Source organism: Oryctolagus cuniculus, chromosome 9 (genome assembly GCF_051225735.1).
Source record: "Oryctolagus cuniculus isolate XC-2025 breed Fujian yellow rabbit chromosome 9, ASM5122573v1, whole genome shotgun sequence".
In the NCBI taxonomy this organism is placed as follows: Eukaryota; Metazoa; Chordata; class Mammalia; order Lagomorpha; family Leporidae; genus Oryctolagus; species Oryctolagus cuniculus.
In genome coordinates, this window is record NC_142875.1 from 21179798 (window position 1) to 21196828 (window position 17031).

Sequence of the window (17031 nt, forward strand, 5' to 3'; positions counted from 1 at the left end):
AAACTATGGTTTGAAGCTGTGAACTTACATATTTAAAGTAATAAAGTTTTGGGGCCGGTGCTACCGCACAGTGGGTTAACGCCCTGGCCTAAAGCGCCGGCATTTCATATGGGCGCCTGTTCGAGACCCAGCTGCTCCACTTCCCATCCAGCACTCTGCTGTGGCCTGGGAAAGCAGTGGAAGATGGCCCGTGTCCTTAGGCCCCTGCACCCGTGTGGGAGATCCGGAGGAAGCTCCTGGCTCCTGGCTTCAGATCAACACAGCTGCGGCCATTAAGGCCAACTGGGGAGTGAACCATCAAATGGAGGACCTCTCTCTCTCTCTCTCTCTCTCTCTCTCTCTCTCTCTGCCTCTCTCTGCCTCTCCTCTGTGTAACTCTGACTTTCAAATAAACAAATAAATCTTTAAAAAAAAATAAATAAGGTATATAAAGTTTTATCATACAGAATCCAGGGAGAAAAAAGATTGGTGGCCTTGGATTGGTAAACATTTTATAAAGGTCAGGGTATAACAAAACTATAAGGGATTGTGCAGTCCTCTCTAGCTAGTACCTGTGGAGAGGACATTCTTACTACCCTTTAGGAGAGGCCACCTGACAGGAATGCTTTAGGTAAAGGAACACAAGCAATGTGCAATGACTATAACATGAGGCTTGGGATCTATCTCGTTCCACATCTCCATCCAGTCTCATCTCTAGCCATTGCTTTCTAGTGATTTAGTCTAGGAACATGGAGTAGGATGCAGATATCATCTGAAGAGGCAAGCAGAGACTTCGCATGCCCCATACTCACACTTTATCACCAATACAGGGAACACACAAAGGTCCATCAGTACTAGAAGAGGTAAGAACCGGATAAAACAAAACAGAGAATTTACTCCAACTCACCTGATGAAGCCAGCCACGCATTACAGAACCAGTCCCTACTAACATTAATTCAGCTTTAAAACCTCACAAATTTCTAGGTACATTATCCCCTTCTTGACTTTAATTGAGTTAAATAGAATTAGTCTGCAAAAGCCAAATCTTTAAATCTTCAACTACACATATTAATAAACAAATTTGATTTTGCCACAGAATTAAACTACAAATATGAAGTTAGTAATTAAATAATGAAAACCTAAGAGTACAGGATTATTTCAGGGTGAATGATGGAAGATAAATACTTGAAAGTTTGGTATTTTTTCAGCATAAAGGGAAACAACTCTCCCAATTTCTCTGCCTACTCCCTGAACCAACACAAAACATTTGTTAACATATCTAAGAACAAATTTTGTAATAGATTTAGTTAAGTCACATTTGCCAAGAATACAAGCATTACTGTTTAAAAACCATCGTTACCATATCAAACTACTGAAAGGGAAAAGGAGCAAGCCTATATCGCTCTCTCTCTGAAGAAAGAAAAACATTTTCTGGGAAGTTGAATCATTTGAAAAATGTCACAAAGCTAACAAGTGATGAAGAATAAACTCTTCAAAACAAAAATTCATTGTTTTACACTAAAACACATGACCATAATATGCGAGAAATTATAAGTTAACAGTCTGCTTTTCCCATCTGTTTATCTCATGACATTACAATTCTGTCACATCTACCATTTTTTCTTGTTATGTATGTAAGATATTGTCAAAGACATATTGAATATTAAATATTTAATAACAGTTTTTGTGACACTGAATTTATAAAATCTAGTTTTGTTTTTGTAACTAAGCTCTTAACTATACAAACATGGATCCTTCTAACTTCACCTGAAAATGGTACCCTAAAAGAACTCATTGATTTCTGAGCCTTTTGAGTCACGCCATATTATTTCTATTTCCTTTACCTTTTAAGTTGATCAAAAACCTTTTTTAAAAAATGACTTTTTTAACTCGGAATGAAAGGTGTTCCAAGCCTGGTGAGAACGGACTGTTAATCTCTTCATTTTATTGACCTACTTCAGTTTCAGCTCATTAACCACAGACATCTCAATGATCAAAAGAAAACGAACCAAATGTAACTTGGTATAACCTTACTGAATAGGAGAGTTATTCAAAAAAGCAAATAAATCTCAACAGATAATTTAATATTGACAGTCTTCCGATGAAAGAAAATGTATGTCATAAAGAAAGATATTCTGGAATAACTTTTACATTATTTGATCAATGAAGGCACACACTATGTTTGCTTTTTATCCAACTCTCTTCTCAGATTTTATCCTCTCCCAAAGTGAATATAGAAGAAATCATGAACTAAATTCCCTTGAAACTATAAGACAAGGAAAAATCGGAGACTATTAACTCTAAAAAGATAGCTGCAAAGACTACTTAATTACATCGCTTACATAAAATTATAAAAACTAAAATAAATTTGTTTATCATGGCACAAAAGGAAAGGAAAGCTAGTAATTCAAATTCACCATCCTATAAGAGTAATAAATTATGAAATAAGAAATGTTGACCAGCTTTTAAATATGACTGCATTTGAAATTTATTAAATGGCTGAAACATATCAGATTATGCATGTTTATTGTATTAACACTGACATTAAAAATCCTACTATGCAAAATATTCTAATATATTTTACAAAATATCCTAAATAACCAGCCATACTTTATATAGAAAAAGTAGTAATTTTGTGACATAATATTGAAAAGAGGTCTTCAATTGCAGATAAATCGAAATGCCCAATAATGAATGATTAAGAAAACACGATACACAAACACAATGGGATATTACTAATCTATAATAATGAAGGAAATCCCACCATTAGTGACAAAAGATGAACCTGAATCTGGTGGACACCATGTTAACTGAAATAACCCAGAGACAAAAAGATAAACTGTGCATGATCTCACTCATATATGGACTCTAAAAAAGTTGATCTTATCAAAGTAAAGAGTAGAAAAGTATTTGCCACAGTCTACGGCAGTTGGAGAGGGTGCAGGTGGGATTTAAAAAGATGTTAGTCAATGGACACCAAATGACAGGAGGAATAAAATCAAGTAACCAGTTCTAAAGTACAGTGACTACAGTTAATGATGACATACTTATTCTCAAAAAATGCTGAGTAAATATTAAATGTTCTCACCACAAAAGGGAATGCAAATTTTAATTAGATATATTTAACAATTCCACAATATCTGTATACTTCAAAACACCATATGATACACAATTTTACCTATCATTTTAATAAATATAGAGGAAAATGACTAAGTTTTACTAAATTTGGAATTGTTGGAAATACAGAGCAAAGATTAGCTCTCTACTATATACCATGTTTTGTGGTTTGATAACAATTATTTCTGCATTATTCTGAAAGGTGCTCTACATGGACTCTGAACTCAAAATCAGTATCCTGTAATTAAACAGTGGTCTTCTTGGCTCAGGAACAATTCCACAAATAAATGGTATGTGTTTTACTCCCAAAATGGAATGAACAAGGGTGGAAAATGAAGAAAACTGAACCATGTTCTAGTTCATTACTATTAAGTTCCCTCATGGAAAAATACCACTCTGCAGGAAAGACATTCAAATAAAACATCAACCAACCAAACCAGAGTCAAGCGCACATTACATCTCGTCACCTTTATTTTCTAAATCATCCCAATAATAGATCAATAAAGCTCTGAGGTAGATCAGTCACAATGGCTACATGATGATGACAGGTGTACAAATAAATCCTTTAAATGTTAAATACTTTTCCTTTCCTCACAGGACATTTGAGAAACTGTCCCAGGCATTGTTTCTGGCAATTCATTTACTCCATTTCAAAAATGTCACATAACACTGATAAAAATCCCTCTAAGTTTAAAGCATTACATAAGAAAAATTAACTCTGCTAAAGTAAAAACATTTAAGCCAAGCTCAGAACATATTTTAAGAAATTTCACATACTATATTTCTCATCCTATTAATTATAAATGTAAAATACAACTAAATTTTTTAAATGTATAGGTAACTATAAGATTAATTTTACAAATAAAAATGTATTTATTAATGTTGGCCTAATCATAGGACAAAAAGAGAAATCAATTACAGATCTTGTTTTCCAATAGCCTATTGGTAAATGGTAAGAAATACACTTAAAATCAGTATTACTACTTTGAGTCACCATTTTATGAGTATACTAGAGTCAAGTATGGATCCATGTGTACTGAGTTCCAGGATTTTAGAGTTAGACATTACCACTAGATGGCAGTAATGTACAATAAGCTTTATTTGGGTGGCACTTTGATAGGTTGCCTTTAGTGCAAAGTCCCTCACATACAAGAGGCCTATCACAGGCAGCGATGTAGGGCATCATCAAAGGGGAAGAGAAACAGTGAACTCCCATGAGAGAAGGGAATTGGCCAGGGGCCTCACATGCCTAGGTAATAACACTCAGCAGCAAGAGGGGAAGTCTCTGGGTCAGAGACGTTCAAAGGGCTCAATGGCTTAGGGTCTTTTATAGTCCCATGATTTGTTGAGTCTACTATAAGCAGGTGTTGAGTGAAGTTTTGTAGTGTATGCAAAGCTGGAAGGCTCTAAATGGGTTAAAAATATGATCATTGAGATATTCTTTTAAAGCAATTGTATGTGTAAAAATAGTTTGGAACTGATAGGCTTCAGGTTAATGGTTCCAGCCTGTTTTAAGCTTTAAAAAAATAATAAAACATAAAGTTATTACACAAAGAAAGCATAATCATTCAATACCCATGGACTGACCTCTAGACTTCAACTTAAGAAACAGAAAAGTTCAAAAGATGTACCAAGAAGTCCCCTGAGATTTTACTAAGTTACTCAACAAATCTTTTAACTCCCATTCTATGCCAAATGCTGGTGTACATTAAATAACACATCGAACAGGCTACATAATTTTCAAGGCCCAGCCCAAAAACAAAATATAGAGTTAATGGTTGAAATTTTCATATGGTTACAGCAGAAAATTAAACCAAGTGCAGGGTCCCTCTGTGTTTGGAATCCTCCGTGTTGCACAAGTCACATGCTCCAAAACTGACCTCCGTAGATATACTCTCCATCTTTGTCATGCACACAGTCTAGTAGTGAAAGATCTAGAGCTAAAAGAATGAAAAGTAACGTGGCCTTGCAGGAAACAATGATAACCAGTATCATCTGGTTTAGCAAGCCTTGAGAAAGTCTCCTCTGAAGAGATGGCATTTAAGCTGAGATCTAATACTTAAAACAAACCAGCTACACAATCTACATATGAAGGACCCAGGGGCTAGACAGTTCAGGTCAGTGGTTTGCAATCAGGACAATTTTCTTCCCACAGGATAACATCATCAATGTCTGGAGACATTTTTGGTTGTCACAGTTTGGTAGGAGAGTTGTACACTGCTTTTGGCATGTAGTGGGCACAGGTGAGATATGTTTCTGAACATCCTGCAATGCACAGGCTAGACCCCCACAACAAAGAACTATCCAACCCCAGATGTCAAAGGTGCTGAGGTTGAGAAGCCCTAGCATAGGAGCTAGCATTGTGGCACAGCGGGGAAAGCTGCAGCCTGCCATGCCGGCATACCTTATGGGCACCAGTTCAAGTCAGCCCCAGCTGCTCCACGTCCAATCCAGCTCCCTGCTAATGGACTGGGGAAAGCAGTGGAAGATGACCCACATGTTTTGGATCCTGCCACCCACCTGAGAGACCTAGATGAAGCTCCTGGCTCAGTACTGGCTGCCACAGGCATCTGGGGAGTGAACTAGAGGATGGAAATCAATCAATCTCAATCAATCTCTCTCTCCCCCTCCTTCCCTCTTTTTTTTTTTTTTTTTTTGTAACTCTTTTTCAAATAAATAAATAAATCTTAAAAAATAAAAAAGCCCTAGTATAGAATGAACTGTAATGAACTGGAACAAGCTGTAAATGGGGTAAAAATTTAGCACATTTGACCCCAAATCTTCAGACATGGGACTTCACAGTGGTGAAAATTGGAAACTTACATTTTTAACACAGTAGAATTTAATTTATGCAAAATAATTCAATGGCATTCTATATAACCACTTTAAAAAACATTCTTACAAGGATGTTTAATAGCATAGGAAGTGAGAAACGCTGATATGCTTGTAACTGAAAATATTTGTGACAAAAAGAGAAAAATTATACCACACTCTTTCAAAAATTGTTATGTGCTTAGCAGAGGAATGATCAGAATGCTAAAGAGATAATAAAAAGAAGTTTCAGTTTTAATTTCTAGATGGTAAGTTTTTTTTTACTTTCTTTGTACTTTCAACTTTCAAGAGAACATATATTCTTGCATAAAAACAAAATCTCATTTTCTTTCTATCAAAATGCACTACACACCCAACTTACAATGTGGCCATATGAGGACCTAACACAGCTGATCAAAAACTGCACTATTTGTTTTGATTTCCAGAAATGAATAATCATTTTAAGATGATTTCAGCAATATCATTAGTGAAATTTGAAATGTACTAAAGATGCAAAGTAGAAGAATCAAGGGACCAGTTGGTTCTTTTCTTCCAGTTGGAAGTCAAGGGGCCGGTGCTGTGGCTTGGTGGGTAAGGCCACTGCCTGCAGTGTCAGCATCTCATATGGGGACTGGTTCAAGTCCCAGTTGCTCCACTTCTGATCCAGCTCCTTGCTAATGCACTTGGGAAAGCAGGGGAATGTAGTCCAAGTCCTTGGGCTTCTGCAACCACATGGGAGACCAGGAGGAGGTTCCTGGCTCCTGGATTCAGTTCAGCCAGCTCCAGCCATTTTGGTCATTTAGGAAATGAAAAAGCAGATAAAGTCCTCTCTGTCTCTGCCTCTATCGCCTCTACCCCTCTGTAACTCGGCCTTTCAAATAAATAAACTTAAAAAGAAAAAAGAAAAGAAAAAGACTGGGGTTGGCACTGTGGCGCAGCGGGTTAACACCCTGGTCTGAAGTGCCAGCATCCCATATGGGCACCTGTTCTAGTCCTGGCTGCTCCTATACTGATCCAGCTCTCTGCTGTGGCCTGGGAAAGCAGTAGAAGATGGCCCAAGTCCCTGGGCCCCTGCACCCACGTGGGAGACCCAGAGGAAGCTCCTGGCTCCTGGCTTCAGATTGGTGCAGCTCCAGCCGTTGCGGCCAACTGGGGAGTGAACCATCGGATGGAAGAGCGACCAACCAACCGACCAAACGACCAAACGACCAAACGTCCTCCCTCGCTCACTCGCTCGCGCGCGCTCGCTCTCTGCCTCTCCTTTCTGTGTAACTCTGACTTTCAAATAAAAATAATTTTTTAAAAAAAAAAGCTTCAAAAAAAGATGGAGAATGTCTATTCTTATTACAAGTAATTATTGTTACTTAACTGAGTAGATCATGCACAGAGAATCTATTTCAAAAAGGCATACGTTTGAAGCCTCTTGTGACTCCATTTTAACAAAACAGATTTGTGGTTTGCTGGTGAAGAGTTATCAAGAGACCATACATTTATAACAAATGTCTATTTAGGACATTGTGTCTGTTTAAGAGAAGCACTTGGTTAGAATGTTGCTCTTGTTCTTACCAGTTAAGGATAAGAGATGTTACAAATTTAGAAGTTGTTCTAATCAAATATAAGAACCATGTGGAAAGATCTTGTGTGGGTACATACAAATACAACAAAAATTCACATTTCACAAAGTCAAACAGGCTAAAAACAACCAAATATAACATGGAGGTGAAGGGAGATAAATGTAAAATACTATCCTTAAGTTCACCAAATTGCACCTTTCCTAAAGACAATTATACAAATACAAAATGATGGATACTTGCCAAGAAAAGGAGCGTCAATGATGAGATGCAGGGAAGGCACAACAAACATACAATTGAGAGCTGACAGACAGTACTTACAGTTGTCAGCATACTTATCATTGACACAATATTTATAGTTGACCCTTTAAGAAATTTTTGTGTGACTGATATTCAGATCCCTGAAGACATAGTCTATAAGCTTAGAATAAAAACTTCATACTCACTTTCCCATCATTAAGCTCATCTAAAAGCCAAGGTAAAAATGAAATACATGATTCTCTGAGATATCAAAGCACACATGGACTTTCCAGGGAGAGAAAGTAACAAACTGCCCTGGCACTAGAACTGGTCCTTGGTATTCACAATTTGACCAAAATAATGTGTGCAGAATAAGGAAATTATAATAAGACCACTGGAGAGCTTTGGAGCAAGGGGACAGTAACAAGGACATTCTGCACCACAAAAGAGACTAAACATTCCCCCTTTATTGGTCAGCACTAGTTACTATTGCTTCTTTAATAATGACAACTAACCTCACCTTAATATTCCTAATATCTAGATAAAATTTATCAACATAGCTGATTCCTGAATTGCCCTCATTTCATTAAACCTTCCTTATAATCACCCAGCACAAGCCTAAATTCTATAAAAAGCCCAGCTGCCTGATACCAAGATACCCATAGTTCCTGTGGAGTGCAACCTCCTTTACTGCAGCAAATAAAATGGACCTCCTTTATTTGACTACAGACTTGTTTCTAGTGGTTCTTGGCTGGCTTCAAAACAGGGCAATCCTGATATTAATAATCTGCCCCAATGTCAGACCATGTCACAATTTTGGCTTTGGAAAATGGATCACTGTAACTACTGCTGAAGCAGCTTGAGAGGTTAATTTAACAGAAACAGACTCCTAAACTGAGATTACTGTCAATGAGCAGCCATCCATTTATCTGACTTCTTAAATGACCTCATACATACTGCTTTACCTTCTGAAGGCAGAAAGAAAAATGTAATGGTGGGGTGGGTGTTTGATGCATGGGTTAAGACATCATTTAAGATGTCCACATCTTCTATCAGAATATTTTAGTTCAGTTCCTGGGTTTGTTCCAGCTTCCTGCTAATGCACATGCTGGGAGGCAGCAGGTGATGACTCAAGTGATTGAGTCCCAGCAATCTGGTGGGTCCCTGCCACCCACATGGGAGATCTAATTGAGTGCCTGACCCTCAGCTTTGGCCTGGCCCAGCCCTGGCCATTTCAGCTGTATGGGAATGAACCAGCAGATGGGAGATCTCAATTTCTCTTATTTTCAAATAAATAAAATAAATTTTTAAAAAATGACATGGTAGGTAATAGTGAATGCAGTGGCTACGGGTGTTGCAACCAGCAGTAATACAACATTGTTGCTTTCTTAGAAATATTTATTCATCATAACCTAGAAATATCATTTCAAATAGAAACTTATTTCCCAATTTTAGAAATAAACACCTAGGACTGAAAAAAAAACAACTCTTTACTATAAAAAACATTTTATGATATATAGAACTTCACATTTCAGAAAAATATCATCCTAAAAATCACATAAAGTCAAGTTAAAATCAAGATATGAAAGACAGGTTTGGGGCCAGCATTGTGGTATAGTGGGTAAAGCCACTGCCCGCAGTGCCGGCCTCCCATATGGGCTCCGGTTCAAAACCTGACTGCTCCATTTCCAATCCAGTTCTCTGCTATCACACAGAAAAGCAGTAGAAGATGGGCCAAGTCCTTTGGCTCCTACACCCACATGAAAGACCTAGAGGAAGCTCCTGGCTACAGATTGGCACAGCTCCAGCCATTGCAGCCATCTGGGAGTGAACCAGCAGATGGAAGACCTCTCTCTGCCTCTGCCTGTTGGTAGCTCTGCCTTTCAAAACAAATAAATCTTAAAAACAAACAAAAAAATGAAAAAAAGTAATACAGTTGTCCCTTAGTATACATGGGCATTGGTTCCAGACCCTCCTAGGATACCAAAAGCCAAGGTGCTTATTCAAACTGGCAGAGTATTTTCATTAACCTATGAACATATTTTATGCACAATAATTTTAAATCGCCTCAAATTACTAATAGTATAATACAACGTAAATGTCACATAAAATAATCATTGTTTGGTGCATGAGAAAAAAAGTCTGCATGTGTTCACTACAGATGCAATTTTTTATTATTTTCAGTCTTCAGTTGGTTGAATCCACAGATGCAGAATGTATCCACAGATGTAGCTACAGAGGGCAGACTAGATGACACTGATAAGAACATATTCCTGAACATTTCGTATGTGCCTGGATTTGGGCTATTTTCCATATACTATTTCATTTCAGAAGATTTTCAGTTCAGATGAGGAAGCAAAATTTCAAAGACAATAACTGATGAGCCTAGGATGTAAACTCCAAATGGCAGAATCAAGTTTTGAAACCCATTATGTTTATAATTCCAAACTGCAAGGTTACAAGGTAGATTGTTTCTCTTGGGTGTGACAATAAAATAGCACTGTGCTGGAGTACAAGATTCAATTATATGAAAGCAGGTTTAGGGGGGAAAAACCGTAGTGCAACACTTAAAAGTGTCTTATAGCATTAGGATTTCATTTTTCACATCAAGAATATGTTTTTCTTATTTCATTTAGAGTCAAAATCTACCAAGTATCTTTTACAAATGTGATATAGAGGATATATGTAGCAGAGACTTCTCTATCAATGAATACCCAAATCTAGAAAAAAAACTAATTGGTACATAAATTCTGAATGTCGTCTTGGATTTTTTACAAACTTCTCTCCCTGACTTATGCTCTCCAAGAAGAAAGGACGCAAGTGTGTGAACAATGCATGTGTGAAGAGAATTTCAATAGGAAAGCATTTCCCCCTCCCCAATAATAAAAGTAAAAAGACCTTTAAAGGACATTTTCACTAACAATTCTTTTCTAACTAAAAATAAACAAGTATCTTGACTACTACTTAGGAAATAAAACCAGAATACAGGGAAATCTATAATTCCAATCACATTTTCACCTTCTCTCCTTTTTTACATTTCTCATCCAAATATACTTAGGAGCTCAATAGGCTTAAAAGAATTGGAGCAGGGTAGAGAACAAAGATAAAGGGAATCTGAGAAACAGTTCAAATGGCTGTTCTCATCATTTTCCTAATTTCAAATTGGATGACATTTTTCAGAAGATGCTTACATCACAAATGTAGGGAGAAAACTGTAAAAGTTATTCTACCTTTAAAACAGCATTCTGGCTAAACATCTCAGGAATTAACTAACGTGGCAAAAAATGCAAGAAACCACACACACACAAAAAAAAACTTCCAAGGAAAACAGATATCAAATTAAAGGCACTAGCACTAGTCGATGTAAAACTCTAAGCTAAATAAATCCACTTGTTACAAAGAATACTAGTATTTGTATTTTCTAGATCATTACATGTTAATTGTGTTTTCTCTTTAGATCAAAAATAATTTTAGAAATAAGATACCCAAGTAATATACACAATCTTGTTGAATGCTAAGATCACATTTAAATGCAGAAATAAGGAAAACATCTATGAAGCATATAGCTTATTCAATTTGGGGATGAGATTCTTTTAACTGGGAAGAGGAGAATAATCAATGTTAAAGGGGTTTAATATTTTGGTGAACTATTCAAATCAAAGAATGATCTGCAGAAACCAGAAATATTCAGAATTATATCAAATCCATTTATAAATGTCTTTTATTGGTTGACTCTAAATCAGAATAGCACTTTCATGTGTGACTTCTTAATGACATTTTCTCTGTCAGACTGAAAACTCCAAGAGGGCAAGGCTGCACAGCCCCTTGGGACTGCTGTGGTTCCTCCATCACCATAAGCCAGACACAGAGCACAAGCAATGGGAAAACTGCACAGAATGACTTAGAAAAGGAGATTGTTACCACCCTGGCACTTCTTCTGTGTCATGTGAATCAAATGCAAATAACAAAAACCATTTCTTGTCTGTAGGGCAGAGCTTCAGTTTACCCTTATATCTCAGGAAAAGACTATCTTAGTGAATGATACTCTGGAAAGTTTCTCCTCAAAAGAGATGACACACAGGTTCTAGAAATGTCACACCCACTAGTCAATGTGTTGCATTCAGCAGGTACTAGAAATACTGAGATAAGAGAGGGCCTTTCTGGAGAGCCATCAACATTCATGCAACATCTCAGCCAAAGTTACAGTATTTTGAAGGCAAAAATCTAATAATTAAGGTGAGGACTTAACAGTCCAACGTAACCACCCTGCTGCACACGCGCGTGCACACACACACACACACACTTACTTTAGTTTTACCAGCAATTGATAAGTGAGATTTATTCTTAATAGAACATGCTGGAATAAGAAAATAAAGATTTATATGGTGTCATTTTGTTTGACGTCGGAAAATAGACCTAACCTGACAGCACTGGCTATGTTGCTTCCAGTGGTGTGCAAAAAAGCACCTGGCACTCAGTATGTATTCAAATACACATTTGTGCGTTGAAGACTGGTCAAATGGCTGCAGTGTTCTCAAACGCCCAGATTTTCCTCAGCGGACGAGAATTGAGTTCACAACCAGCAAAACAATCAAGCACAGCTGCCCCAGCTCAGTAAATGCTCAGAGGGAACCTCCCCACCCTGGACCCTTGGGCAGGGAGTGGACTTCAGGCTCAAACATCCTCCACCAGTGCTTTGTTCAACCTAATCACCTCACAACCTTCGTCTGCGTGCGGGCTCCATGGTCGCAGCTAAAGGGGTGCATGGCTCCAGTAAGCCTTTTCTGAGCTCCAGACACCTGCTACCGCGTTGGACCAGGAAGACCCGTCTGGAAGCTAACGGAAGGCGCACGGGAACTCTCGCCCTCGGTGGAGACTAGGGGGCAGAGGACGAAGGCGCAGGCAGCAACCACCGTCTCCTCTGGCCACACCAACCACATTCGTTCCTTTTGCAACGTCTGGTCCATTTCATGCTGTAAAGCGGTCCCCAAAACACTCAATGCAACCGCCTGTAGCCCCAACCACACCGTTCAGGCTCGACACCGCCTCGCTGTTGAGACACCCGGGCTCCTGCACCGAGGCGAGCATTTTGGCGCCAGGGCGCAGAGGGGACCCTTCGAAGGGTACCATCTCTGTGGGTGTTACAGGGTCCGAGCCCGCATTTCGGAGTAGCCCGGCTGACCTCTTCGTGCCCTATGCGCCAGCAAAGGAGTGTCACGCAGTTCTGCGTTTTTAGTACCAAACTTGGGGCGACCAAGGCAACTCCTCCCACCCCGTGAGAAGCAGCAAGCCGAGGCCCCCCAGCGGGGCACGGGAGAAATTTCTCCCAGGGTCCTCCGACGCTCGCCTCACTGGCTCTTTCCAGGGCCGCCTCCGAGCCTGAGCGGGGCGAGCGGAAAGCGAGCGCCCAGGGCTTGGCTCAGCCGCAAGCGCAGTTAGGGAGACCCCGAGCCGCGCCGCACCAGGACGCTCCCGCAGAGCATCCCCATCCGGATCCACAGCGCACGGCTGGCGGGCCCCTAGGGGTGCCAGCCCCACAGCCGGGGGGCAGCGCGGGGCCAGCGCCCGGCCGCACCGCACCGCCTCGCCTCGCCTCGCCTCACCTGCCCGCGGCGAATCCGGCAGCCCCTTGACAGCTCCGGCCAGCCGCCACTGGAAAAGTTTCCGAACTTCTTCGCAGGTCTGTTCGCCCTCGCTTCGGGCGGACCCGGCGAGAGCCAGGAGGAGCAGACAGCGAAAGCCCACGCGCCAGGGTCGCGCTTCCATCGTCGGTGTCCCGGCCACCTCGCCCGGCGGTGGCCCCCGCTCTCCGCGAGCGCCCCGAGCAGCCCCGCGCTGAGACAGCGCCTCGGGCGCCTCGGGACCGCACTCGGAAACTGGCTACACCTGGGAGCGCTCGGGGCTCTCTCCTCTGGAGCCCTGAAACTGAGACGCCGGAGTTACAGGGCGGAGCACTGCAGGGTCTCCCTCCCTGGCTGAGGGCGAGTGGACGCTGCGCGGGCGGAGAACGCTGCTGGGGCCGCAGGAAACCCGGGCGCACCCAGCTCCAGCCACCGCCGCCTCAGCCGCCGCGGGCTCGGCTTGCAGCCGCTAACCTGGGCTGTCCGCGCCGGCCGCGCTCCACGGGAAGCTCCACCCCCCGCACGACACGCCCCGCGGACAGGCCACGCCCCCGACGCGCTGTCCCGCTCCGCGCGGCGGAGACGTGGTCAAGCCCGGCCCCCAGCTGGAGAGACCTTAGAAAGGCAATGGACCGGACCGAAGCAACAGAGAGAAAGCTGGAGCCGGCGCTCCCAGCCTGAGGAAAAGAGAGAATGTATGAATTAGGTCGGGGAAGACAAAATAAACACCAATGGAAGGGAGCTAGAACATTTCTCCACGAATCAAGGCCTCTGTGCGTAGGAATTCGTATTCAAACTGCGTGAAATGGGATCTGTGGACGATGCAAAATCCACATTATATTTATGGTTAAAGATCACACCGGCGAGGCTGGAGAGCACTTAACGGGGTCTGAGAATGTACAGGAGAAGTTAAAATGGCTTTAATTTTTTTTACTGCTTTGAAACATTTTTCTATAACAAGAACTGCAATTTTCTGGAAGAATTTGTAAGTCATGAGAATTACAATCAAACGTTATCACATTCTTATTATCACAGTGAAGTTCAGTTGGTTCTCTTATCACCCAGTGGCATATTTTACCTCAGCACTTTGTATCTGTGGGAGCCTTTCTGAGGTCCCCGCGTCTGGAATTTCCTTAAAACATTCCTCAGAGAACAACTGAGGTGGAGTGCTTAGGGGACTTTCTCACAAGGAAGATCAAGAAATGAAGGCTTCAAGGGATTTTAAAATGGATTCAAAGCATTTTGTCAACTTACAGTTTACAAAAGGAATGCACTAGACACCTCAGCCCAAAAGGCAAGGTGCATTTTGTAAATGGGATTCACTCAACAACAAAGCCTGTGTGAATGACAAGACTGTCTTCATCTACTGCCACCTGCAGAGAGGGCTCCACCTATAGAACAAGGCAGCATTAGGCAGAGGTACTGTCAATGCCTTAGCCACTTTAAGGGAATTTCATCTCAAATCTGAACCCTTGCCAAGAGATAGTGATGAATAATTTTAAGTCGTAGAGAAGCACCGTGGGATTATTTAATAATCATTTGATTTCAAAGACAACTTTCAGCAGGAGGTTGTTTGCTTTAAAATCATTCCAGAGCAAAGGCTGAAATGCTGCCTTAGAGTAAAATAGTAAAATAGTGCTCACTTGGCTTTTTTTTTTTTTTTTTTTTTTGGACAGGCAGAGTGGACAGTGAGAGAGAGAGAGAGGGAGAAAAGTCTTCCTTTTCCGTTGGTTCACCCCCCCAATGGCCGCTGCAGCCGGCCCCCTGCGGCTGTCGCACCGCGCTGATCTGATGGCAGGAGCCAGGTGCTTATCCTGGTCTCCCATGGGGTGCAGGGCCCAAGCACCTGGGCCATCCTCCACTGTACTTCTGGGCCACAGTAGAGAGCTGGCCTGGAAGAGGGGCAACCGGGACAGAATCCGGCACCCCGACTGGGACTAGAACCCGGTGTGCCGGCGCCGCAGGCAGAGGATTAGCCTAGTGAGCCACGGCACTGGCCACTCACTTGCCTTTTAACATCAATTCCCTGAATACTATATATATATGTATGTATGTATATATATATGTTGTTTTTTTTTTTTGACAGGCAGAGTGGACAGTGAGAGAGAGAGACAGAGAGAAAGGTCTTCCTTTTGCCGTTGGTTCACCCTCCAATGGCCGCCGCGGCCGGTGCGCTGCGGCCGGCGCACCGCGCTGATCCGATGGCAGGAGCCAGGTGCTTTTCCTGGTCTCCCATGGGGTGCAGGGCCCAAGCACCTGGGCCATCCTCCACTGCACTCCCTGGCCACAGCAGAGGGCTGGCCTGGAAGAGGGGCAACCGGGACAGAATCCGGCACCCCGACCGGGACTAGAACCCAGTGTGCCGGCGCCGCTAGGCGGAGGATTAGCCTAGTGAGCCGCGGCGCCGGCTTATATATATGTTTTTAAGATTTATTTTATTTGTTTGAAAGGCAGAGTTAGAGAGAGAGAGAGATCTTCCATCTGCTGGCACATTAGCAGAGAACTGGATCAGAGGTGGAGCAGCTGGGTCTCAAACCGGTGCCCATATGGGATGCCAGTGTCACAGACAGTGGCTTTACACATTACATTCCAATTCCATCCCCATGACAGTATCTCAATAAATGAGAATACGCTAGCTGCTTTTAAGTCCTAGGCCTTCAGACAAAGCTTTATATATGTATCCTAGAGAAAAAACTTCATCATGAATTTCTTGTGCTCTAGCCACCAAATGTGCAAAGGCTGCTTGAATGTCACCTGTATTTATTCCAAGAAATAAGAACCACTTTGAGAAGGAATACAGTGCTTATGTGCTAGTCAGACACTAAGTGACTCATTTAATCTTCATAACAACCCTATACAGTAGTTACTACTACTATTGTTGCTTTACAAATGAGGAAATAGACACAGAGAGGTGAATGGCATGAGGAGCCAGAAATCAAACTGAATCCAGAACCTATGCTGTTCCCCACAGGCTCCACCTAGCCAGCCCATGCCATAACAAAGAACCTACTGAGATACATTCAGCAACACCAAAGCTCTTTATGACTATCAGATTTTTGGTTGGTATACATCTTTTCTATCTAATAATTTTATTCTGCTAGATCCCATATGTGTTAACATAGGGCTAATAAATTCCCATGTTTTTCCCATACTCTTATTTTTCATTTTTTAAAATATTTTATTTATTTGAGAGTTAGAGTTATAGACAGAAAGAGGGAGAGACGAAGAGAAAGGTCTTCCATCCACTGGTTCACTCTCCAAATGGCCACAGTGGCCGGAGCTGGGTTGATCTGAAGCCAGGAGCCAGGAGTTTCTTCCAGGTCTCCTATGTGGATGCAAGGGCCCAAGCACTTGGGCCATCTTCCACTGCCTTCCCAGGCCATTAAAGAAATCTGGATTGGAGAAGGAGCAGCCAAGACATGAACTGGTGCCCATATGGGGTTGCCGGCACCACGGGCGGAGACTTAGCCTACTAAGCCACGGTGCCAGCCCCCACACTCTGTTATTCTTTCTAAATTCTCTCCTTGTTAGATTTGATCGTCATAGACTATTAGCATTATAAGGATTATGAGATTAACTAGTCCAACTCATTCAGTTGAAATCTCTAAAACAATTTGTCTTGCAAGGATGAGAATTACAAAGCTTATAAGTATTGCTGGTTCTGTAAAAACTAATCAACACGGATTTTTTTT

General features: G+C 41.6%; 1 protein-coding gene across 1 annotated transcript in view; it reads right to left on the reverse strand.

The window, feature by feature from the left end:
* Positions 1-13914, reverse strand: part of GPC5 (glypican 5) — a 1597736-nt gene extending 1583822 nt beyond the window's left edge. Inside the window, exon 1 of the mRNA XM_017343550.4 lies at positions 13322-13914. Within this exon, the coding sequence (XP_017199039.2) occupies positions 13322-13484 (163 nt within the window). The 5' untranslated portion in view covers positions 13485-13914. The remainder of the gene's footprint in view (positions 1-13321) is intronic.
* Between the last annotated feature and the right edge of the window lie 3117 nt (positions 13915-17031).